Raw genomic sequence first — 16,602 nt, 5'->3', positions numbered from 1 at the left:
ATCCGCCAACCACTCGCAGCCATGCCGCCCAAGCAGCCATGCTTGTGTGCCCGCAACCGAGACGCGCAGTCCGCCCACGACATACGCACCTCCCACCGCCAGGACCGCCGCCCTGCCACCAGACCACCGCGACAGCCACCAAAGAGCACACCTTTGGCCAGATCTACGCCCCCAGCCGACTCTGAAGCCACCGGCGGACACCTTGCCACGAGAGGAACCACGACCATATGCCGGTCCGGGGGAAGGGGGAGGTGACGGAGCAGCCCAAGGCCAAGATCGGCGACGGGGCACACGGAGGCGTCCCCGTCCACCAGCCAACCTCCCCCCGAAACCATGTTCGCCCCTGAAGCCACAGGCCCGGACTAGCCGGGGCGCACCGGTCGCCGCTGGACGCCGAAGAAGGGGAAGGGGACCAGATCGGCCGCCGCCGCGCCTAAGGGAAGCCAGCAGGAAGGTCTCCCCGTGCCGAGCGCCGCCGTCCTGCCGCAAAGGGCCCGGCTGAAAGGGGACGCCCACCGCCACTGCTGCCGCGCCGCCCCCCCTCCCCCACCCGAGCCACGGAGAGAGGGCCGCCCGCGACCCGATCGAGCTCGACCCGCAGCGCCAGAGTCGACGTCGGGGCGCTGCAGGGGAGCAGCCGCCGCCGACACCACCCACCGGCCTGCACCGCCTCCATGCCGCCTGTCACGCCGCCGCCACGCCACCGTCGCTGGCCCACGCCGGAGCACAGTTGCGCCGCCGTGCCCGGCAACGAGCACCTCGTCCCGGCCCGAGAGATCCGGCCCGCACCGTTCCCCCCGCGCGAGAAGACAAGAGGACCTCGCCGCCGCCGGCGACGACCGGGCTTCGCCCGCTCGCGCCCCCTGGCGGCGGCGAGGAGGAGGGGAGGGTGGGCGGCGACGCTAGGTTTAGCCTTCCGGACGCTCGCGGGAACGTCGCGGAAGGAGGGGAGGGGAAAGACCCTCACAACCAATCCTGGATACAGCAAATGTGTCTAAAATTGCCATGATGCACACACATTACTTGCCATAATGTGAAAAAACACGTTTAGGCAAATTGTGTGTCAAATTGCCATGGTAGAAAAATGTATATAAACTTGCCACATGCTTACAAACTGGAGTATTTGCCATGATACTCGAGGAACACATCATGGTGACACGCTAGTTCATCACAATGCTCAAAACATGGCAAATTCAAAAATTATGTGCTATGTTCATATGGCAAAAACAAAAAAAGATTGATAATTTTGTCACTAAAAATTTCAACTGCTCACAAATGTCGTCGCTCCTTTATACACAATGCTAAAAAATGCCACTAGACATCATTACTGTTAGCTCAAAACCCATTTACTATATATTATAATAATCAAAATACCCATGGACCAACATGTCAGCTCTCCCTCTATCTCACTATGATAAAGCTTAGGTCCCACTCGATTCCCAACAACATCTTATTTTTCTCTAAAATTATTTGATTGCTTACTGCTGACAAATGAGGCTCTCCCTCTATCTCACTATGATAAAGCTTAGGTCCCACTCGATTCCCAACAGCATCTTATTTTTCTCTAAAATTATTTACTTGCTTACTCCTGACAAGTGAGGCTCACATTTATCATTGTGAAACAGATAGAGCTGACATATGGTCTAAAAATATTTTAATCATATAACATGGTTAACGGGTCTGACCTGCCAGTGTCGATGTCTAATGGAATTTTGAGCAAACATCTAATAATATGATGGCATTTCTTAACTACCTAACGCATTTTTGAGCAAACGTCTCATGAGACGATGATACTTTTGACCAGCTGTAACTTTCCTGGGCACCCGTCAGCACCTCACTTGGGCACCTCCGTCCCTCTCCTTGTGCACTGTTCGATTCCGTCCCACAAAAGTCTCTCGCCTCCCTCAATCCCCTTTGCCCCGCGTCGCCGAAACCCCCGCCTCCTCATCCTCCTCACGCCTCCAAGCCAAGCCAAGCCAAGGCCGTCGGTCTTCGCCGCCTCCTCCGACGCCCCCCTCCTCTACCCGTTCCTCATGCCCTTGAAGCGCCGGCCTGATGCGATTCTGTCCCTCGCTGTAATCAAGCCCTAGTCCGCTTCGATTATTGGCTCTCCGTGGGCAATCGAGAATTCCGCCGGATATTTCTTCTCCAATAACCTACCCAAGGTATCCCGAGCTAATGCTACTCCTACTACCCGTCTGTTTCCACCAAAAATTATTCGGGGGTTGAGCTCAGTCATCGGATTGGACGACATTTCTCCACTGATACGATCGATCCTCTCTCGCACGGCCTGATTTGCCTCCATTGGCAGGTATCGTTTCCAGGAGCCCTGCCCCCAGAGTAGCCAAGAGGCTGGCGTCGGGGGCCGATTTGCTGCTACTTTTGAAGAGTTGGTACCCTGTAGGTGGCCCGTCGGCTGCAGGGTCTTGGTTCGTGGAGTTCTTTTCAGGGCTTTTCTTGGGGAGTCATGGGAGCTTTCTGCTCGTGTTTGCAAGCCGATTACTCCGACCGCCATGGCAACCAGACTTCTGGTGCGTTTAGGAACTGCATGTGCCTCAGGTGTTTTACCCAGCAGCTGATCAACGCTGTAAGTCTCGTCCCCGTTGCTTGATTGCCATAGGGTTGGTGTGATAAAGATTAGTTCGTATGGCTGACTTCTAATTTTGGTCCTAGAAGATCACAATCTTTTAACGTCCAAGTACACATCCTTCTGTTTTTTGTTAAGCACAACCCGATGTGCAAAAGTAATTAAGCATCTGTATTGGATATCATTATACTGATTTCGATGGTAACAATGTGCTCTTCTGTCGGATTACATGGAGTCTCGGGCAAGATTTATCTCATTGTACGAGCACAAGAAAGAACAAATCAACAAGTATCTAGTTAACTACTGTCGCCTTGTTTATACACAACCTTTAGTTCTCTAGTAACTAGCCTTTTGCGGTGAACACCTGGTGTGAATGATAGCTGAAAGAAACCAAAAACATGACACAACCATTGCAAATTGTTTCTTGTTCCACTCACCTGCTGAATTTTCTGTCCCTTGTAATAAGTTAATTACTTTAACATGAATTGAGATTATACAGGCACAAAACCATTACATTTGTATCTCCTTTTTTCAGTACACTGTTCTATTCCGAGTTGGAACGGTCCACTCTGTTTCTCAAGCTATAGAAGCCACCCCGCTTGATTCATCTGAAAGTTCATTCGATACATATCGTTCACCTCCAAGACCACTGCCATATGATGATCCTAGATTCTCCCCTCCTCTGCGTGACTGGTTTGCATCAAGGCAGGATCCTTCAAGCCATTCACCAGAGGAATCAGAACCACTCAGACCAAATCATGATGAGGAAATAGAAACGATGAGTTCAGTCGACAAGCCAAGTAAAACAAACTATGACACAAAAATGAAAAGAAGCAGCTCTGCTTACGGAGATAAGTTGTCCCGAAAGGAATCTGGAAATTATTTCACCTACTTTTCTCCATCTACTGAAGATGAAGATGTCTGTCCAACATGTCTTGAAGGTAATGCTCACTAACTTTCAGTATATTAGTCTACCAGGAAGATGTCAAGTGAGTTTTGTACAGCGCATTAGTTTCATACAGTTAGCAAGACTTGAAGTAGAGCAGTCTAGAAACAATAAGCATTAGTTATGTTATATTGCATGACCGAATCTGATTCATCTTTCTGAACTTTTGTGGCACTAATTTAATTTCTTGGGTAACCCAATCATTCTATACATATTCCATTGCTTTAGAACACCGTGGATGTTAAATAAATTATTCAAATGTGTCGTAAATTTATGTTTATGCTGGTTAATTGAAATAAACTCCCAAATCAGATAACCTGATAGACCATTACCTATCTAATTTGCAGATTATACTTCGGAGAATCCTAGGATAGTAATGCAGTGCTCACATCACTTCCACCTTGGCTGTATCTATGAGTGGATGGAAAGAAGTGAGGCATGCCCTGTTTGTGGAAAGGTAACTTGGTTTTAGCTCTTTGTCCCAATGATCTATTATTACTATTTCCATATGCTGTTACACTTTGTTCTACTATGAGGTCAGTAGTCCATATCTACTTTGGAACAGTGTTGACATTACAGGACATGCCTTTGCATTTTACTTATTTAAGGTGTTGTATTTCTGTGTTTCTTTTTCGATAAAGGGGGACTTTATTATCTCAAAATGTAGCATCAAGTGGATACAAAGCATTATGAGTAACACCCGGCCTCTGCATAACTAGGATGCACACAGCCAAATCCAGAAGTCTGACAAAAATTCATAAAATAAAAACCGGCAAATCGGCAACAAGTAGAGTCCTATAGACCGACACTATGCCTATGTCGAAGGGGGTGGCGGATCGATCTGTAGGTTATGCTGCCACCCATGTTGGGAAAAAACCTCCGTAGCCACATGCTCCAATCGCGTACACACCGCCATGAACAGCGGTTAGTACTTTGGCCGTTGTAGCATGGACCACGTACGTAGCGACTGCGTACACCGGAAAATAACCTGCAGAGGAGAAGCATTTTTGTCATTAAAAACCAAATCATGTCTACATAGCCAAAGGGACCAAATTAAGGCATACACTCCCACCTTGATTAGCGTTTTGAACCTATTTGTAATACCGTCCAACCAATGACCAAAAATATTGGCAACACTTGTGGGCGGATACAAATTTGACGCTATTTGGATGACTGACCACGTAGAACGGGCAAACTTGCATTGGAAAAATAGGTGTTTGATTGTCTCGTCATGAGTACAAAAAGAACACTTCTTACTTCCTGGCCAGTTGCGCCGTGCGAGGTTGTCTTTGGTTAGCACAACTCCCCTACGAAGAATACCACATGAAGATTTTCACTTTTAGTGGAATCTTAGACTTCCAAATTTTCTTATTATTACACGCTGGTACCTCAGTGTGCGTGAGTGCACAGTACATAGTCTACTGTGAAAGACCCTAATATTGTAAGGATCCAGTGAAACACATCCCGGCCTTGTGTCAGGTTAATCGAATCCAGTCAGGATAAAAGATTATGCCATGACACAAGTCGGGGGCCAATCAAATCCCGCCTGAACGAAATATTCGGCGGTGAAGATGTTAGGATCTCACTGGTGTAGCTCGATCTATTGCACTAACTCACGAATTCGTGTCTTAGGTAGCGATTACAAGCTCGGGTACAAGAATGGAAGAAGGGGATCGGGGACTGGAGAGGAACAATGCCGCCGCCGTTCTGATCCACTGGATGACCTAGTCTTCGTGGGAGACGCCTTAAGTAGCCGGGTGGTCGCGTGGGCTCATCGAGTCCACTGTGGCCCAGTGTTGGTTGGGTTGGGCCGCCGGATCCTGGTGGGTCGGGAGGCAGTGATGGAGTCACTGCCGGCTGGGTCCCCCTTGTCGGTGACTGGCAGCAGTAGGGGCGCTGACATCCCCTCCTCCTTGCGACAAGGCTTGCCCCCAAGCCTTTGCTGCTGGAAAACGGGCTTGTAGCGCCACTCGGTCCTCCCAGGTGTCTTCCAGGGCCGACGTGTCGGACCAGCGCACACGAACCTGCTCGATCATGGCACCATTTTTCTTGCGCCAGCGCCGCTGGAGGACTGCGACAGGAACCACAGGAGCATCAGTACGACGCGGGAGTTCAGTTTGAGACAGCGTACCCGGGCGCAGGCAGTGGCGTAGTTGGGACACATGGAAGACAGGGTGCACTTGAGCCTGAGGCGGCAACTCCAATTTGTAGGCCGAATCGTTGATCTTGGCAATGATTTGGTACGGTCCGTAGTACTTGAATGCCAGTTTGTGGTTGGTGGTGGGCGACTGAAGTTTGAATGTAGGGTTGAAGTTTGAGGTAGATCGAGTCGCCCACAGAGAAAGTGCATGGAGATCGTTGTTTGTTCGCCTGGGCCTTCATGTGCTGCTGCGCTCTGTTCACGTGTTGTTGTAGCAGGTCCTGAATGACGGCGCGCTCGTCCAGCCAAGAATGCAGCGCCGGCACGGTGCACTCACCTGTAGAAGTGATCCCCCAATGCCTTGGTTCATGCCCGAACATTGCTTTGAACGGCGACATCTCGATGCTGGAATGATATGAAGTGTTGTACCAAAACTTTGCTAGTGTATCCAGTGGCTCCATCTGGTTGGGCAAGCATGCACGAAACAACGAAGATAAGTTTCGACACACTGATTGACTCGCTCTGTTTGCCCGTCCGTTTGCGGATGGTTGGCCATGCTCAGCCTCAATTTCGTGCCAGCATACTTGAAAAACTCCTACCAGAAGTGACTGGTGAAGACGGGATCGCGATCCGACACAATAGAAGCTGAGAATCCATGGATCCTGTAGACACTGTTCATGTAGAGGAGCACAACTTTGGGTGCAGTATAGGGATGCGCCAGGGGAAGGAAGTGGGTGAACTTGGTGCGCCTGTCTACAATGACCCAAAGGCTGTTGAATTTACCGGACTGCGGAAGCCTGTCGATGAAATCCATAGTGATCATCTCCCAGGGTTGTTGCAAGATCGGTAGGGGTTGGAGCAAACTTGGGGATGCTGCTATGTCCGGCTTGGCTTGCTGGCAGACTGGGCAACAACGCACATAATGCAGAACATGTGTTCATTTTGGGCCACGCGAAAAGACGACGGATGCATCGAAAAGTTGCAGGAAATCCAGAGTGCCCGCCAAGGGGGCTGTCATGAAATGCTGACATGATCTTCTGCTGTAGTGCGGTCGAGCCTCCCAGCCAAATACATCCACGGAATCGGAGAATCCCATTCTGCAAAGTGAAACGGCCTTTGGGGCCTTCCTTCACAGCCAGTTGCTCCAGCAGTTTCTGTGCCTGAGGGTTACAGTTATAACTTGCTACTACATCTTCAAGCCAAGTTGGTTGATAGGAAGTGACAACAGAGAGCATCTCTGAGGAACCCGCACGCGACAGGGCGTCTGCCGCGGTGTTTTGAATACCCTTGTACCGTATGGTATAGCGTAGACCCAGGAGCTTGGTGAAAGCGCGCTGTTGCCAGGGAGTGGAAAGGCGTTGTTCCTCCAGGTGTATCAGACTTTTTTGGTCGGTGTGGATGACGAACTCGCTGTGCTGGAGATAGGGTCGCCATTGGTCGGTGTGGATGATGAACTCGCTGTGCTGGAGATAGTGGCGAGGAGCTGGAAGGTCTTGGGTGAGACGCTGCCGTCCAGCGCCGAACAAGAAATGGCCATAGCGGTGTCACAAGTTGAGGTAGTGACCGTGCTCTCGTTTTGCTCGACGTCCACACCGAAGAGCTCGAGCATTTCCTCCACCACGTGGAGTTGGACCGTGGTGGGGCAGACGTGGTCCTGTCCCTAGCGCTCTCCGCACTTGAAGCAGAGACCCCGAGCTCGGCGGTAGTCGCGAAGCGTATTCACCTTTGGACGTGTCCGCACGCGCCGCCTCAGTGCCGCGACGATCCACGATGCCACTTGGAGGAACTGGGCGCGGTGGAGGTGGAGGTAGTGGCAGCGCTATGCCCGGCCTGTAGTGCACCTTAGGTGGTCGCGACAGCGAGCCAAACGCTCCGTCCGCCACCTCTTCTTGTAAGAGCGCGAGCGCGCATGCTCCAAGTCTGGTGGTCGCTCCACCAAGACCACCGCATGGATATCCTTCCGTAGCCCCTCGACAAAACGAGTGAGAAAATAAAATGGGTGAATTGTGTCAGAATAAGAGCTGAGATGATTAATGATGACTCAAATTGCTCAATGTAACCTGCGACCGTGGATGTTTGGCGCACGGTGTAAAACTGACGAATCAATGTTTGATGGCGATCACGCCCAAAACGCGTACACAAAAGAGCGGTAAACGATTCCCAATCGAAATCCGCAAGTCGCTTCTGAATAGATTGCAACCAAATGGATGCGGAGCCAGAGAAGTTCAGCGCGGCCATAGGCACCCAGGAAGATGGTAGGATGGCAAACATAGCAAAATATTGTTCGCAGAGAGTTTTCCACAATTTTGGGTTATCTCATGCGAACTGGGGGAATTGGATGGATGGGTGTGCCTGGCCTAAGCCGCTGAGTAGCTGACTGGCATGCGCGAATGGGGAAAGGGCAGGGGTGATGAGGGGGCATCGGACTGATCGTTTGCCGGGAGCGGCGGCGGCGTCTGGAAGGACGCCGCGGGCAGCCCTCGTGTGATGTTGTAGACGTCGTGGCCATCGGGCCCTTGCGAGTTTGCTGCCGCGCCAAACACGGTCCCGATGTGGGTACCGGTCGTCGCAGGCGGATGGTGACTCATCGCTAGCGCCTGGTGCGATGCGCCCTCCGGGCGCGGTGGGGGTGGAGGTGCGTGTTGCAGGGCCGCCATCGGGTCGGTCAGATCGCCGACGTGTCGCTCGAGATCGGGGCGCCACGCCATGAGGTCGTCGACCTTGGCGTTGGAAGCCTGGATCGCGGCGGTGTGCTCCTTGAGGGTGGTCTCCAGGTGCTCCAGGGACGACTGTACGGACGAATCCATGGCGATGAGTCGAGATCGCGCTTGGCGCAGGGATCTCGTCTCCATAAACTGGGCTAGATCGACGCGGAGGAAGGGGGTGGGAGTGGTCTTTGATACCAGATGTTAGGATCTCACTAGTGTAGCTCTTGTTCTATTGCACTAACTCACGAATTCGTGTCTTAGGTAGCGATTACAAGCTCGGGTACAAGAATGGAAGAAGGGGATCGGGGACTCGAGAGGAACAATGCCGCCACCGTTCTGATCCACTAGATGACCTAGTCTTTGTGGGGGACACCTTAAGTAGCCGGGTGGTCGCGTGCGCTCACCGAGTCCACTGCGGCCCATTGTTGGTTGGGTTGGGCCGCCTGATCCTGGTGGGTCGGGAGGCATCGATGGAGTCGCTGCCGGTTGGGTCCCCCTTGTCGGCGACTGGTTCAGGGTTAGCAGCGGTAGGGGCGCTGACAGAAGAACCGAGCACATGCGCAATAGTATTACTCTTTTCACGAGCAATGTTGTATAAGGCTGGATATTGTTCTCTGAGGCTGGCATTGCCTAGCCAGATGTCTTCCCAGAAACAAATCTCCGACCCATCCTTTATTGCGAAAGACCCAAAGCGAAATAGATGTTTCTTTGCCGCCATTAGGCTAGCCCAAAAGTGCGAGTCACCAGGTTTCCAGTATGCCTGAGAAACCGCCTTTTGGCCTAGATACTTGTTGTGTAACATGGTTTGCCAAACACCATTCCCAGTAAGAAGTTTAAATAGCCATTTGCCGAGAAGGGCCTCATTCTTGACCTGCAAGGTCATGAATTCCAAAGCCACCTTGGTCTTTAGGCCTACAAACCACGCTCCATTTGGCCAGCTTGTATTTTTTCTTTTCACCATCTCCTTGCCAAAAGAATCTGGATCTAAAGTAGTTTAGTCTTTGTAGGACCCTTTTTGGGAGTTGGAAGAAAGAAAGCATATACAGAACCATGTTTGTGAGGACGGAGTTAATCAAAACCAGCCGACCTCCAACTGAGAGCAGTTTTCCTTTCCAGCTGCTCAACCGTTTCTCTAGACGCTCCTCCACATGTATTCCCAGATATTTAATCGGGAATTGGCCAAGTGCGCAACCAAACAAGTCAGCATAATCGGCCGCCGCCTCAACGACTTCTCCAAAGCAAAACAATTCGCTTCTATGGAAGTTAATTTTGAGGTCCAAAATTTGCTCAAACACCGAGAGCAAGAGCTTCAGATTTCAAGCTTTGTCCAGGTCATGTTCCATAAAAAGAATTGTGTCATCGGCATATTGCAAAATAGAGAGGCCACCATCCACAAGGTGCGGCACTACTCCCGCAATCTGTCCATCCTGCTTGGCGCGCTCAATCAGAATAGCCAACATGTCAACAACACTGTTAAATAACATTGGGGACATGGAGTCACCCTGTCGTAGTCCTTTTTTTGTCTGAAAGTAATGACCTATATCATCATTGACTTTGATGGCCACACTACCTCCAGTTACAAAATTTTGGATCCACTGGCGCCATTTATCGGAGAAACCTTTCATCCTTAGGGCCTGTTGGAGAAAAGACCACTTGACCTTGTCATAGGCTTTTTCAAAGTCAATTTTGAATACCACTCCACTCATGTTTTTTCAGTGCATCTCATAGATGGTCTCATGAAGGATTACTACACCATCTAGTATATTCCTTCCTTTCATGAAGGCCGTTTGAGATGGCCATACAGCATGGTCAGCTATCAAGTTTAACCTATTTGTAGCCACTTTGGTGAAAATCTTGAAGCTGACATTAAGGAGGCATATGGGTCTGAACTGCTGGATCCGTTCGGCCTCCTTAATTTTTGGCAACAAAATAATCTTGCCAAAATTTAGCCTAAATAGGTCAAGTCGATCGGCATGAAGACACTTAAACAACTCCAAAAGGTCAGTCTTGATGATATCCCAGAAATTCTGATAGAATTTTGCGGGGAAACCATCAGGGCCTGGAGCTTTGTTGTGTTCCATTTGGAACACCGCCGCTCTCACCTCCTCTTTCGAGAAAAGTGTCGTGAGGATATCGTTCTCTTCCGCCGTGACTTGTGAAATATCATTTGTTCGGGCCTCGTCAAGGGTGACATTCCCTTCATCTGGCGCCCCGAATAGAGATTTGTAGTAGCTGGTGATATACTTTTTGAGCTCCTCCTGACCTTCGATCCGCCCCTCATCCTCTTGGAGACTATGAATACATTTCTTCCTATGTCGACCATTGGCAACCAATTGGAAGTATCTTTGTATTACTATCTCCCATTAGGATGAAGTCAGCTTTGGACCTCTGGTAGTATTTGATCTCCTCTTCGCGCAATAGACGGGCAAGCTTCTCATTAGATTGATTTTTCAATTCAATCTCTTGTTAAGATAAGGTGCGTGTCTCTGCAATTTTGTCGAGGTCATCAATGATGGTACAGAGGTGCTGATTTTCTTTTTTGTACAATCCGTTGGTGTGTTTCGCCCATCCAGAGAGGTGTTGCCTCATGGCCCTTATTTTATAATTCCATCTCTGAATCGATGTACGACCAACGGCGTGCCTCTTCCAAACATTCTTGATTATGTCTACAAAACCATCCCGATGCAGCCATGCCAATTCAAATTTGAAAGGGCGACGGGCAGAATGGCTTGTAGAATTTGAATCAAGAATGATTGGCGCATGATCCGATAATGCCTCGATTCGCTCTAGGGCTCGCGCGGTTACCATAGGAAATTTTAGCTTCCATTCGGTATCCATGAGTATCCTATCAAGCTTCTCGTACGTCGGGACAGAACCCTATCAAGCTTCTCGTACGTTAGGACAGAACGGTTATTAGCCCAAGTGAACTGCCTCCCCGACATACAGGCCTCCTGAAGATCCAAACTGTCAATCACAACATTGAATAGGAAAGGCCAATGAGTATCGAAGCGGTCATTATTTTTTTCTTCTCCTGGTACCTAAGGATATTAAAATCCCCTCCAATAAGCATTGGGTACAGATTATCCTTAGCCAGGTTCACTAGTTCACGGAGAAAAGCAGATTTATGCTCATCTTGGGCAGTCCCATACACTGCGACCAGGCTCCATGTAAAATTATCGGCCCTGTTTCGTAGGTGAAATTTGATATAAAAATCACCGGTCGAAAAAAGCCAACAAGTCCATGGCCGTGGTCTGTATCCCAAGAAGGATTCCTCCGGACCTTCCACGAGCTGGTAGACTGCCATGTGTAGTCGAAACCACTTGATAGGTGATCGAGGACGTGCGGGCGGGAGTCACATTTACCAGCCTCGGAAATTGCCACAAAATCCAATTTGTGTTCTCGCACACAATCACCGACGTGTTTATGTTTAGCCAAGTCTTAGAGACCTCCGCTATTCCAAAACATGCCTCATGTGAAAACCTGAATTGGTGTGGAACTTTTCGCCTTCTTGGGCGGTTTTTGTTTCTTTTTAGAGGACTGCGATTTAGATTTTCGCGAAGACACTGTGAAGTCACAAAACATTGACACGGGTCTTGCATCATCTAAACCCACCTCGGTAACCTCACCAACCAAGTGGGAGATTAGCAGACCATCATATTTGGCATCCGCTTCATCATCGTCCTCGGTTTCGGGGGTTTCGGGGTTTGATAGGGCGTTATTACACTTCGGAGAAACCTTTAAACGGTCAATCTGCAAGTGTTTAAGTGCCCCAACCGACAGATTAATTTCATTATCATTCTTTCCCATAGATACACCAACATTATTTAAGCTACTAGTAATACGAGTGTCTGAAAAGGAAAGAAAAGATTGAGCGGATGAGGTACCTGACGTGGGGTCCAAATTCCTCAAGGCTTGACGACAATCGCCTTCTCAAGGGAGTGCTCATCAGTCGCAGAGGAACCATCAGCAACAAGGGAATGACGGTTACTACGTCGAAGGGGTGTGGTCAGGCCTCCAAACATAGTACCCATCGGCGTCGATAGAGTAGCCGTTGGTGCAGACTTTAACAATGGCGAAGGTGTCCGTACAGTCCCAACGGTTGGCGAGAATGAACGAGGTGTTGAGCCCAGTGGAACCATGGCGACAGCCGCACGAGCCGGTGACGCGACTGGTGGCGCGACAGGACCCACGACCAGCTCTATCGGCGCCGAATCCTTGGCAGAAGCATGTGCTGCAGCTGCATGCTGCATCGGGGCAGCAGCATCTGCCTCCTTGAGCGCCATGCTCGTATGGGCGGCTGGGCCAGTCTCTGTGAGTGGTGCATGGCGCATGCAGCCGAGAGCCATAGGCCGGCCCTCCACGGCCGCTGGCTGTATGGCACATGCAGCCGTGGACCGCGCTTGGTCCACTATTCACGTGAGCAGCAGCGGCTACAAGCAAACCCGTTGCTGCCACATTCACGTCCGGCCGGCCGAACAACCTAGATCTGCTGCCTGTACTGATCTCTGTACGTACTTCATGGGTACTTCATGGGAACAGCCGAACTAGTTTGAGCATCTGACGTCGTATTTTCACCAACAGCTTGGACGTTTTTAGACCTTTTGCTAGCATCTCTGTCAGGCATATCCTCATCCCGGTTAGCGCCGTCCTCATGGTTTTCCCAAATACGTGGGATAAAGTCAACATCCGGGACGTAGTCCTCCTCCTCCACAGCAAACCGAAGCGAATAGCCATTAAGTTTAACATAGACATCTGAGGAGACCGAAGCATCCACTTGAATTCGCACAATACCATGCCGGTGCAAAGAAACCAAATCAACATCTTGTGTGGCTCCTATAACTGATCCAACCGCCCACAAACCGAGGAAATGGCGGAGAGGTGGTGGAATGCCAGTGACGTGAACCCATACAGGCTGCAAAGGAAGAACGGATGTGACCTCCTCAGCTATCCATTCACTGAATGCAACCTTCACTTCAAAAGCTGCCACATGTTTCAAAATCTCAAGGGACGGGAAACAAACTAGGAAAGCATTGTCTCCATGCGGCACGGCTTCCCAATTTCAAGATGACTGGACCGAGGCGATCTTAGTGACCTCTACCTCCACCTCAGCAGCGCACAAAGAACCACCAGAGATCGTGACCAGAGCAGTCGGCAGTGTTGGTGGTGCTAGATGTTCCTTGAAGAGCGAGTCAGGTAGCTGCACGAACATAGCGTTTACCAGACCGCATCCACCGAGCGACGCAATGGGCCTTGGTTGCTTGAGCACAGGACAACGATGCATAGGGTGCTTGTAATTGTCGCAAATATGACAATAGTGTATCACCATGCAGTCCTTGGAGAGATGATCATCTGAACGACATTTGAAGCCCCAAAACCTGCTGAGATCATCGGGTTCGTCGTTGCTGTCCTGGCCAGCATGGGTCCTTTGGTAGCGTTGTTGTTTCGGCCAGCCATTATCGGCGGGGACGGCTGTCGCAGGACGACGGTGTAGGAGTGAAGCGGCGCGACCAGGGAGGACGGGCGGCTGAGCGATGGGTATCGCGTACTAGGGCGACCTGAGCCTTGAAGCAGATCGGCCCTCCTGAGAGTATGGCCCAAATGTGGAGTCGCACGCACTCGTGGCCCACCAGCCGCCGTGAGAGTATTGGATCCAGCGTCCACGTGATTGATGCATGCCGCTGACTTCGCATGATCGATTAGCCGATCCGCATGGAGCGCCTGATTGGAGCATGCAGCTGCGGCAGTTTCGTCCAATGACGCTGCAGCAGTTCCATCCATTGACGCGTTCGTTGCCACCGGCGGCTCCAGCCAGAACACCGCCAGCGCGACTGGCTGCAGTGGTCTCGGCCGCGGGAGAGGCCCTTTCCGAGGGCGGATGGGCACGCCTCGGCGAGCGGGCTTCGCAATCTCCGTTGGTTTGGCGTCGACGGTCCCCTGCTGAGACCTGCATCCATCCGACAATTGATCGGCGAAAAACGAACCAGAATGAATCTGACCTGAAGACGATGATGGTGACTCGGAATCCCGACGTTCCAATACGTGCGATTCCTTGGTGGGAAATCCCATGTCCTCCCAGAATTCCTGGACGATTTCTGCCTTTGATTTCTTCCGGCGAGCAACCGTCGACCAGGGATCCCCGGACCCATCCTGATCTTCACATCAGAGCAGGGCGTTGACCGATTGTACCGGCACCGATGTCTCCTCTAACTGACCAGCTTCGTCTTCATCAATTTGCTCTGTCAGCTAGGATGTCGAATCTTGATCCGGAGCTCGGAGACCCCACTGTATTGGAGAGTTCACCCAGAGCCAAGGTAAGCCGCCGTCGCTCCAGGAAGACACAACCACCCACGCGCACGACACAATCCAGTAACACCATCTCAGTCCCGCTCTGAATCCTCTCCCCTGCCGGTAGATGTTGACCTTCCTGGACCTTGCCGTCGCCATTCCGCAGAAAGCAGAAATCAGGCCGATCTAGGAAGAGCGAGCCGGGCTGCCAGTCCGTCCTGCCGTCGAGGAAGGCCGACGAGAAAGTTGCCGCCCAACACAGCGGTGGCGGTGGATCGGGCGACCTCACCATTCGTAGTTCTCTTTTTAATTGGGTAGGACTCTAATTACTTTATACAATGATTGTGACGGAGCATCTGGTTATTCGTTGAAGTTTGTTCAACAGGGTGTAACTTGATTTCTTAGTACCATTGTGGTGTGGTGTTGCACTTTATTCTACAACGAGATTCAGTAGTCCAAGTTTACTTTGGAACGGCGTGGGCATTGCAGGAAGTGTGTATTACTTCCTTTAGGTGATGTATTATGTGTTTAAATAGGGCCAACTTTTAATTGCATTATGCACCATTTCTACTAGTTTGTTACTTTACTTTATTTTCCCTAAATTCATGATATGAAACTACAGTTACATGATTAACCTACTATATTAATGTAGTGTTCAGATCACCATTCACCGCAAACTGTCCTGATTGCAGGTTCCACACGTGGAACCTGAAAGCAGCTGTATCGCCACAACACTAATTTTAGGAAGTGCCATATCATAAATATGGGTAAGGCTTTCAGCTTATTCCTCGCTCATATTAGATAGGTTGTTAATAGTTCTCATGCATCAGAATACCCAAAAATATGGCGGCTAATAGTCTGGGATTTCTCAGTTTGTTAACCTCCTCATAACCCAAGGCATGGTGTGTGCGAGGCAGCTTACTGCGGGCCGGGTTTATACTTGCATAATTATACAGGGACTATTAAGCCTCTTCGGCTAGGATGATCGGTATTTTTCCTGGGAAGGGAAATTTAACATCTACATTGGAAGATACAGAAAGCAAGGAGAGTGTTGTTTGGGGCTGAATAATTTCTACCTAATTCTGATGTTAAGTCCAGAAAATTTTAAAACTAACAATGGACAATCGCATTTGTTGTTTGGTAAGCTGATTTTGCTGATTTGATGTAGTAAAAAACTCTGATAGATGTGTATTGCTGTCATCGCAATCTATTTCACTGTGTGTTTTCCCTGTATTGACTCTTAACTGATTTGTGCTCCATCGTGATCCTGTGCAGAAAATGGAGTTCAACGAGACAACTTAGACCTCAGACTGGACTAAGTGTCTTGAATTAACATCTCATATGGGAACCTGAAAATATAGGTACCTAGTCCTGCAAATACTCTGTAAATACACCTTTGTAAGTATCGAATCAGCAGCGTGCTCTATTTAGTATACTGGAATTCTTGATATGTTGGAACGGTGCATATAAACATTTATTTCTTTTATTTTTCTTTCAAATGGCCGGCAGGGGAAACTTGTTCCCTTGGTTTGTGCCTCAGCGTTGTTGCGACATGTTTTGATTCTCAAGTGATAGTCACTTGGAGGCTGTAAGTTGATGATATTTGTTAATATAATAATCATATGAATCCCATGGCTCTGTGGAAATCTCTTGTTTCTTGCTGTAGTGTTAGCTCCATGTCTGCTAATCGTGCCGGAGATAACCGTCCAGGAGATTACTTCAGACCTATGTCACATCTTTACAACACTCTAAACCTCCTACTGGCATGGACCCTCAAACCGCATCTGTCCGGGCCACACACGTTTCGCCACGCATGCGTCTGACAACCCTGGCCACCCAAAGCCCTCTCCTTTGCTAGCACACTTTCCTGCATGAAGCGGTCATTGCTGGCAACCCAAAGCCATCTCCTGGCCACCCAAAGCCCTCTCCTTCGCCG

At 49.9% G+C, this 16,602-nt stretch overlaps 1 protein-coding gene across 3 annotated transcripts; it reads left to right on the top strand.

Moving 5' to 3' along the window:
- Window positions 1-1,857: 1,857 nt before the first annotated feature.
- On the top strand, window positions 1,858-16,312 carry LOC125551650 (E3 ubiquitin-protein ligase At3g02290-like). Of its 3 annotated transcripts, none has more exons than XR_007302984.1 (6): window positions 1,858-2,165; window positions 2,312-2,587; window positions 3,123-3,528; window positions 3,881-3,990; window positions 15,319-15,433; window positions 15,942-16,312. XR_007302984.1 is itself a non-coding variant. In XM_048714921.1 (6 exons), the coding sequence occupies exons 2-5, from the start codon at window positions 2,468-2,470 to the stop codon at window positions 15,425-15,427; spliced, it is 705 nt and encodes a 234-aa protein (XP_048570878.1). In that variant the 5' UTR covers window positions 1,858-2,165; window positions 2,312-2,467; the 3' UTR covers window positions 15,428-15,433; window positions 15,942-16,312. The 3 variants fall into 3 exon arrangements, 2 of the variants coding, with proteins under 2 accessions (XP_048570878.1, XP_048570879.1); XM_048714921.1 differs by having other exon boundaries at window positions 15,359-15,433; XM_048714922.1 differs by lacking the exon at window positions 15,319-15,433.
- Window positions 16,313-16,602: the final 290 nt, after the last annotated feature.

The sequence above is a fragment of the Triticum urartu genome, chromosome 4, assembly GCF_003073215.2.
Source record: "Triticum urartu cultivar G1812 chromosome 4, Tu2.1, whole genome shotgun sequence".
Lineage (NCBI taxonomy): Eukaryota > Viridiplantae > Streptophyta > Magnoliopsida > Poales > Poaceae > Triticum > Triticum urartu.
Note: the sequence above shows the minus strand (reverse complement) of the source record. Positions and strands in the feature narration are given on the sequence as shown.